Genomic DNA, 9014 nt, shown 5'->3' with positions numbered 1-9014 from the left:
CCCCCCCCCCGAATCGATGAAAGAGATCGATTCATTCATAGGTGGGCTTGGGATTATTCTACATAAAACGTGGGACCGTCATTTATGACTCAATTTCGATTCCAGAATTGCTGGTTTTGTACTACTAACTCGCAAGTTACATAATAATAATTCAAATTTGAAAGTACTGTTCATCTACTGTCGCCATGATCATGAATGGGATGTTATGTGCTATTATATCAAGTAATTGGTTTTACTTTACCTGTCAATAGTTGTTTTGGTCCATAAACGTTAAAAAAAACCGCAGTGCTGAATTTTAAGCCAAAATGTTTCGAATAAAGATGTATAACCTCTTGACCGATTTCTTTGCTGAAGGTGTAAGGGTTTTTGAATTTGCCATGGAATTTGGACGAGGAGGCGGCATAGATTAATGGAACTTCGTTTTGAGCGCACCAATCTACCAGATTCAAAGTTCCCCAAGCGTTGGTTTTGAAGTATCCCATGGGATCTTGAAATGAGGGACGGATGCGAGCCACAGCAGCTAAATGGAACACAACATCCACTTCAGGGAAGGTCTATGCGGCCGAGATAAAAGATAAAGAGATAATCATTTCTGTAGGCTTCAACTTATTGGGTTTTAGAGTATATTTTTGGCACTCAATTTTCTTTAGCCAATGGCGGTTAAAACACCACATTGGTAAGATTTCACTAACGTGGTGTTATATCAGTCATTTTGTTCCAAATAAGCTTTGATATTTGAAAGCAATATTATTCATTGAGAACGAAGTAACATTTCCCCTTCCACACGTCTCTGTCACATACCCTAGCCGTATTTGAGTCTTGGGCCTTATTTTTTGTTGGGTAGTAGTAATTAGAGCTTGTGATGGACCAAATAAGGCCCGATTAGATGCTGCTTTATTCAGAGAAATGCCAGGATCGAAGTTATTGATATTCCGTTCAAAAGACGAATCTAATTATGACCGAACACGTCCAAGAGTATTTCGGCTACACGTTTAAGCGATTTGGGCTTTTTCTTGTACGCAGTGGCCTAGGTGTGCTCGTGGGAGAATTCAGGTCAAGAGGCGATTCTTTAGTACTCTTATTCGTGTTTGGAACGAGATGAAAACGGTTTCTTACATACTGTCGACCATTCTCCTGGATGACATATGATCTCCCGTTGGCTCGAACTTCATGAATTTTTGCCACCGATTTCCATTTTCTTGTTACTGGATCCTGGACTCTCACGGACGCTCCGACTTGTAATGTTGAGAGTACTCTCGAGTGTTCGTCTCGCTGAGCTTTGATAGAAGCACTAATTTCCTCTCTTTTTTTCCTCTGCATGTTTCATGTCCAGGTCTGTGAGCCGATGATAGTTGTTGGGTGTGCGGGGTTTAGGGTGCGTTGACATCGGCTAAACAATCATTGGGCGGGGCTAAGACCGTCAGATTTAGGAGTGTTCCTCCACTGAAGGAGTGCAGATCGAAAAAGCGACCCAGTCCGATGAACATTTCTTGAGCAAAACCTTCATGGCTTTAACACCTGCTTCCGTGTTACCGTTGGATTCCGGATGTTATGGGGCAGATAACTAGTGAATGGCGTTCATGTCTCTACATCACGCGTCGAACTCCGATCTAAATTGTGGGCCACCGTCTGTCCGAATGATGACCGGAATCCCGTAGTCCATCATCCAATCCGATAGAACTGCTGTCACCGCATCGGTGTCAATTTTGTTCATCTTTGAAACGCATGGCCACCCAGAGTATCAATCAACCAATACGAGATACGTTCTCCCTGCCAAAAAGGTCCACAGAGACAGATTCAAATGGACGATTGGATCGTGGAAGTGCCTCCACGCATGGTCTGCATTTGGCTATCATTTGTTCTATGTCATTATTGATGCCGGGCCAGAAGTACATCCCGCGAGCGTGGGCTTTTGTTCACCGAAGGCCTTGATGAGATCGGTGCACTTCCAACAAAACCTTTGATCTTGCCGCATGTGGAACAATGATCTGGGTATTATGGAAGAGTAATAGTCCGCTATCGTTGTCCCAAGAGATGTTTTCCCACTGTTTTTTTTAAACAACCTTGCCGGGTGATGTTGAGGGAGCGTCTTTGGATCCTTTTGGCTGCTAGAGCAGTCACATTTAGCCATCTCTGATAGAGAACGAAGAGCAGGATCGCCAAGAGTTCCGAGCATTCTAACTAAGACGTGGTTCTACAGGGGATGTCAAGTAAAGGAAATTCAAGGAAAAAAGTGGTCCGGCACCCTGATTCGGGGCACTTTGGGGAGAGAGAACTAAGACAAACATCACAGTCAACTCGCACCATTCGCCCATTGAATTTTCAGTCATCGAGTGATTTCGAGCAAGTTGTGTTACAAAACCCTTCTAAATGAGCATGTTTGGTGTTAATCAGTGAACGCACTATCAAATTGGCTCAATACCACAATGCTAATTGCCTAGACAAGCATGTAAAATGGAAAAAAATGTCATAATTCAATGCATGCACGGTCCGGTTTGGCTGGGCATGTTGTCTTTGATTTTACTCCATGGAATAACGTCAGTTGGCCATGAACGCGTTTACTTGACTAGCCCTATAGTTCTTCTGTATCTTTGCCGTTTATGTTGGATGTGGGAGATCTCGATAAGAGGTCTGTTATTTGGTGTTTTCTTCCGGGTGCCCATTCGATTTCGAATGTATAAGGCGAAAACTTTTACAAAATTCGTTGAAGGCGTGTATTGTCAATTGCGTCCAGGTTTGATCTCCTAAAAATGCCGAGCAACGGCTTGTGGTCAGCGATGACCCGAAATTTTATGCCAATCAAGTAAAACCGACAACTGAATATTGCCCACTGGATGGCTAGAGCATCGATTTCGTACACTGTGTATCGCGTCTCGGCGTCGGCAAGCGACCTGGATCCGCACTGGACCAATCTAGTTGATCCATTGGGGTTAGTTTGCAGGAGTGCAAAACCCATTCCTTTCAACCGAGATGCATCAGTGAGTAAGGTGTGTAATGTTTCTCTTAAGTAGAATACATCATTTATTTCGTTTCAAGAATCAGAGGCAACCCACACATCGTCTTCCTCCCGCCCTCCTGCCACGTTCCAAGTCAACTCCCCTTAGAAACGCGTTTTATCAATTAGCACCATAGAAGGAGGTCATGGTGGTCAGTTCATAGATTGGACATCATATCACATCAGTGGTTGGAAGATTTGGGTCGAAATACGATAGAACTGGCCCATTAGGGTCAGTGAGTATTGCCTTCACTGTTTTGAATGCTTCTTTTTGTGGTTGGAGCCCCAGGAAGGCCTTGTTATTTTTGAGTAGTCTGGGTGGTCTTGTGCGAGGTCATGAACAAATTGCTCCAGTTGATTGGTCAGGCCAAGAAAAAAGAAAAGAACGAAGATCTTCGACGTATCTCCCAAAATGAATTTTCTTTCTTGACAGGATTATGTCAATTTCATTGCATCTTTGGAGCACAATGTCCACCTTCTCACGGAGTTCTTCAATTGTAGATGCGAAAACCAAAATGTCATCCACAATCTTTTTCACACCAGCCAGGGCCCGGTCCCCACGGGCGAAGTATTTGTCGCCGGACGCATTCAGTTCCATTGGGGCTCGGCAAAAGCGAAACCTTCCGAATGGTGTTAAGAATGTGGTAAGATGGCGCGATTGTTGGTCTAACTCCACCTGCCAATACCCCTTCATTGCATGGAATGTGGCAAAACACCTTGCCGTTGGTGGTATGGACCATGGACCGACTAGTTCTTAGAGGATGCCATATTGTCATTCCTCTTGGCTATTAAGGATGTCAAGAGACTTCATCAGGCCCATCAGGCCCATCATGGTGTCGCGAAGACAAACGACGTGCCCGTCAAACCGTTTTCTGGCCGGGTTACACCAATGATATCAATAATGCTGTGGAGGCTTGCCGTGAATGCCAATGCTACAGACCAAGCCCTTCACTGACCGCTCATCTTGGAGGACCTTCCTTCTCAAGCATTTGAAATGGTCACTACAGATCTTTTCCAATATGGTGGGTGCCTATTACCTGATTTACACTGATCGCTTCTCCAGATTCCCGCTCGTGGAGCGATTTCGGAATGCTCCATCATCATAACCTAGCGGGGACCGTGCCTGTGCAAGCCATAGAGGCTACAAAAGAAGTGTGACAAGGGCTGTCTGACTCTTGGAGAGCGTTCTTGAAGCCACGCGTGAAAGTGTAAATCAAGACCACATTCCTGACGAGGTAAGAAACGACCTCGAAACTCATTGCCAGCGTTGTCTTGATGCCACGGATGCATTCCAAGCAAGCTTGGTTGCTGTGGAGACGTATGACAAAGAAATTGACGAATGACACGTGGGTTTTCTAGATGTTCCAATGGATCTTATGGAACGGGTCTAAGTCTACGTAACAAAAACCAGGATATAAAACTCTACACATACTGCGAGATCGTCCATTGCCATTGACAGGGCAACCAGTGACCCCAAGACCCCGATACATAAGCCCATCAACATTGCATTGAAGCCGGAGAAGCTGCAGTCTTCTGCTACCCTAGGGGATGTCAGAGCTTGGAGCACGAATTATGACGCCTTTTCTCTTCTAATTGCATGGAGCGCCTCTCCATATTCGAACAACAGGGCTATTTGTCCTGTTGCTTAGACCTAAAACTTCAGATGAGCCTTTCATTGAAAGTTGAGCCCAATCACCCCCTCCAAGGGGACGAGGGGTGCTTGAACTATCTCCGACGGGCCTTTGTTGACAATACTCCAATCCTTACTCGAAGGCTTAAGCCTTAAGCTTATTAGGCCTAACAAAAACAACATTAAGCCTCTACGGTCGCCACAATTGACCACAAATCCTGGGTTGGGACAAAGCTCATGGATGCTTTTGAAGACGTACAGTATCAGACACCTTTCGTACCTTCTCTGAATACTGCACAATCCCAACCTCTCTATGTAGCCTCTCCCAGCACGAGAGCTCTCTCTTTCCTGTGATGTTCCTAGTGAAACATTTTTTTGCAAACTCATTTCCTGTGAATTGGAGAGCTGACATAAAAGAGCTTCCCGAACAAGAAGGGGGCCTATACATTGTTTCAATGGCCAGATCATGACCTTGGATGTGACAGAATAAGACCTCTTCTTCCCCATTCGACATTTCTACGTGACTAATGTGCAAATCATTCCTAAGATATAGGCAAACACCCCCATGTGGGAATATGGGATTATCAGGAAGTACCCTGTCACAACGAACTAGCTTGAAACCAACTATGGCTTTTGGGTTGAAGCCAGGTTTCTGTTATAGAGATGAATGAAATCTCTCTCTCAGCGGCTAGTTCTTTTAAGATCTTAACTTTTGCGCTGTCTTTTTTAGAAATCCGACAATGCACGTTCAAATATAGCCCCTTTACGGGCCTGTCTTTTGACGGACCAATTTCACAAGACCGTCCTCTCCAACCGTAAAAAATCCCGCTCATCAACAAACTACGTTCTAGTGGAGGCAAAGCATGAGCTTACGGGTAAGGTTGGTTTTGAGGAATGGGTTGGGCAGTTACATTTGAATGGGAACGTATTTTGGAAATAGGGATGGGACATGGAATATTAGGGAGGAGAGTGTTTTAAGAAATAGAGATGGATTGGGTATTTGAAGGAAGAGGAGGGAAGTAAGAAAGAGAGTGGGAGGTAGAAGGAGGGGGTGGGCGGAAGCTGAATTGGTTATGGTTGGGGCTGGAATTATGTTAAGGACTACGAAAAAAACTACAAAATTGAACTAATCTATTTCTCGCATTTCTTTGCGTCCCTTCTACGTGGACAGAAGTACACCGTATGTTAAAGTACGTCTTAAGTCTCACGGACTGACGGCACATGTACGGGTTGAAAAAAGGACAATCTACCTTTGAACATCCCTTCTTGGAAATACGATTACGGACCAATTATGCGTATGCGTTCGAGATTTCTTACCACTGCTAGTGGACCGGTAGACCGGCTGTTGCCCTCTGTCTTCATTATAAGCTCTCCCAGAGTGAGGGATTAGAGCGTTGTGACTCTCCCTGCAGAAAGGATTTGAGCGTGCCAATATGGCAAGAGCCTTGGGGCGATCTTGTGACCCGATGGTGGGGCGATCTCGTGACCCTTTGTGGGACGACCCCGAGATCCCTGTGTTGGGACGGCCCTGAGATCCCTGTGTTGGGACGGCCCCGTGATCCCTGTCTTGGGGACGGCCCTGAGATCCCTGTCTTGGGGACGGCCCCGTGATCCCTGTGTTGGGGACGGCCCCGTGATCCCTGTGTTGGGACGGCCCCGTGACCCAGATGGACGGCCCCGTTACCCGGATGATTCCCCCCCCCTGACCTTCAGACTGCGCTCACTTGAATTTTCAGACATTGTTTTAACGGCACTTTATCAGAGGGTTACCCATCGCCTCCAGGATATCGTTAGACCATCTGTAATATGTCACTAGGTACTTAACAGTTCCTCTTAATGAATGCTTGTGGTTTAATGTCAAAAAAATCTTTGAGGAGGGAGAAATGGTATGAAAAACAGCCATGGAGGCCCTTAATTTCTTTACACCCTGTACGCTTTCGAACTTCTAAGGGACATAACAAAGAGATCAGATACTACGAGTGGGCTTTTAACAAGTCATCTCACCAAATTTGCTAATGAAAACTGGTATGGCCTCATTGTCAATGTTAATGGTTCCACTCAGATCTATGAGTGTGTAATGCTTTGATTTTAGAGAGAGCTTCTTTTCTAGTCGTAATAAAAGATTACCAGGAACTCTGTCCAAAAAGCCCATTAGAGATGGACATCTTCATTAGTTCTCTCCTAGGCATTTATTGAGCTATTATTTCGTCTCGTGAGTGAATCCCGGTTAGACCATACATACTACCTATTGACTCATTGAAGCGGGAAAGGAAGATGAGGTAATCTACAAATTTTGAGAGATCACTCCTACTTTTGAGGCTAGCTTCATATCTCTTGCTTAGGGATTAAATTAAACGTTCAGTTCTTTTATTTATTAAATGAATTGATCATGTAGGTACGTATTTTTCTCACTTTCACTCATTAAAAAACTAATCTTGGAAAAAAAGCGGTTTTGCCGCTGATTTTTTTGTATTTTAGAATTTCGTATTTTTGCAGTAAACTTTTTGAAACCCTTAGAAACGGTTTTTGTCTAATATTGAGAGTTGTACCTTGGATTTTTAGTACCTCTATTATTTTGAAAAGTGCCCCAGTGACCTCCCAAAATTTGTGCTGACATCATCGTGTAGCCGATACCTCAAGGTCTCAATAACATACCTTCATGGTCACAATATCATCTTGGATATATTCACAACCATTCACATGGTTTTCTATGAGTCCAGTGCTGTAGTTATCCACGGATATCACGATGTGCCCCAAGTGAATGAGACGTTCAACCAAATTGGATCCCACAAACCCTGCACCTCCAGTTACGAGAACCTTCATGATGTAATGAGCCTAAAATAACACCACCAATCTTGACCAAAAAAAGCAATAGACTGATTTTTCAACTGGACGTTAGTGAGCGCTGAGAGCAATCAAATGAAAGTCTGGCCGAGTGGTGTGGAGACGTCTATTGTGTTGTCACCCCCTATGACAAGCATTCGAAACCGCTTGCAGTTTGCTTGCAGAAATCCGACCACACTGTCATCGACCAACATCAAAGAGCAACAACTGGCATTGATTTTTCCTAGTGAGTGTGAAGAGCTTGAGATTGGGCAATTAAATAGGCATTATGACTTGACTAGGGGTACACTTTTCTGGCAAATAAAACAGGTCTTTTATGCCCCAAAAGTAGTAACAACGGAAACGATTAAAAGTAAATAAAACTATTAGACTATTAGAAAATGGAAAATCATAAGACAAATGGGTGGTGTTAAACATGATGGATTGATGCTGGCTGGGGCTTCTAAACTTATCCGAGCCCAATTCACTTAAATAAACCCGTCTTTTTGGGGCGATGGGAACCATTTCATTCACTTAAATTTGATTTCGAGATATCGATAGTTCAACTCCAGAGTTATTACAGATGTCGCTCAGCCAGTTTTCTTTTACTGAAATTCACGGTATAAAGTAAACCCTACATTAAAGGGCTAGCCCAGTTTGCAAACTCCAATTTGGTAAACCAAATATTGTACAAAGCTTAAGGGGTAATAATTGGACAAATCATTATCTTTCATTTTATTCTTAATGAGGCGTATACGCACTATTGACTTGTCAAACTTAAGAATTTCGCAGTGCCTTAAAATCTGTCTCACGGAACCTTGTTCCGACGATTTATTTCTCGTACTTTTTTGGGGAGGGTTTTGCGTCATAAATATGAAATGGGTCTAACATTCCCCTTCATACCCTTTAGAGGTTTCGTGAGGCGTTAGTCATCATAATGCTAAATTTTTGAGTTTGACAGGTCAATAACGGCCAGTTAAGCCGGTGAAAACTAAACCACACTATAGAGATTAAACCTATATTTTTCTATAATCTAAGTTTCCTAAAAGAAGACGAAAAGGTACGTAATAAAATTAAGAATATCACTGGACTGCGTTTAATTTGTTCATTTAAAAGCGACAAATTTAATGAAAAATGGCAAATACGCCTGAAAAATAATGACTAGCACAAAACAGCTTTTTGTGCTGCGTTGGTGCTCCCATATTGAATCTCAGGACGTAGTTCATAGCATATGAATGGCAATAACTTTGGCATGTGGAATTATAATGTCATACCAACGATCCAATCTTAACCAATCCCTATCAATTCCTCAAACGACAAGAACAACAAAAACTCCAACTGCAGCAAATCATGTACCTTGTTCCTATTAGATAGTCTTAATTGAGGACTTGGGCCATGTATGGCCAATGACATCTACTAGCAATATTTCAATTTTTTAAAACTACTAGACTACTCATGATCTACAAGAAAGATGAAATATGTGTTTCTCAGACTCCCTCCAATTTGTTGATGGCGACACTGTCTGCATTCGTATTATAGAACTGCGCATCGGATCCGATACGTCGA

General features: G+C 43.3%; 1 protein-coding gene across 2 annotated transcripts in view; it reads right to left on the bottom strand.

The window, feature by feature from the left end:
* Positions 1-7664, bottom strand: part of LOC131882592 (UDP-glucose 4-epimerase-like) — an 8439-nt gene extending 775 nt beyond the window's left edge. Inside the window, exons 1-2 of one of the 2 annotated variants that reach the window (XM_059229790.1) lie at positions 7281-7664; positions 242-554 (exon numbers count right to left, since the gene is read on the bottom strand). In XM_059229790.1, coding sequence (XP_059085773.1) covers positions 242-554; positions 7281-7448 — 481 coding nt within the window. In that variant the 5' untranslated portion in view covers positions 7449-7664. Of the gene's footprint in view, positions 1-241; positions 555-1116; positions 1735-7280 lie in introns of those variants that run through there. The other variant, XM_059229789.1, reaches the window with a different exon arrangement.
* Between the last annotated feature and the right edge of the window lie 1350 nt (positions 7665-9014).

Source organism: Tigriopus californicus, chromosome 6 (genome assembly GCF_007210705.1).
Source record: "Tigriopus californicus strain San Diego chromosome 6, Tcal_SD_v2.1, whole genome shotgun sequence".
Classification (NCBI taxonomy): domain Eukaryota; kingdom Metazoa; phylum Arthropoda; class Copepoda; order Harpacticoida; family Harpacticidae; genus Tigriopus; species Tigriopus californicus.
Note: the sequence above shows the minus strand (reverse complement) of the source record. Positions and strands in the feature narration are given on the sequence as shown.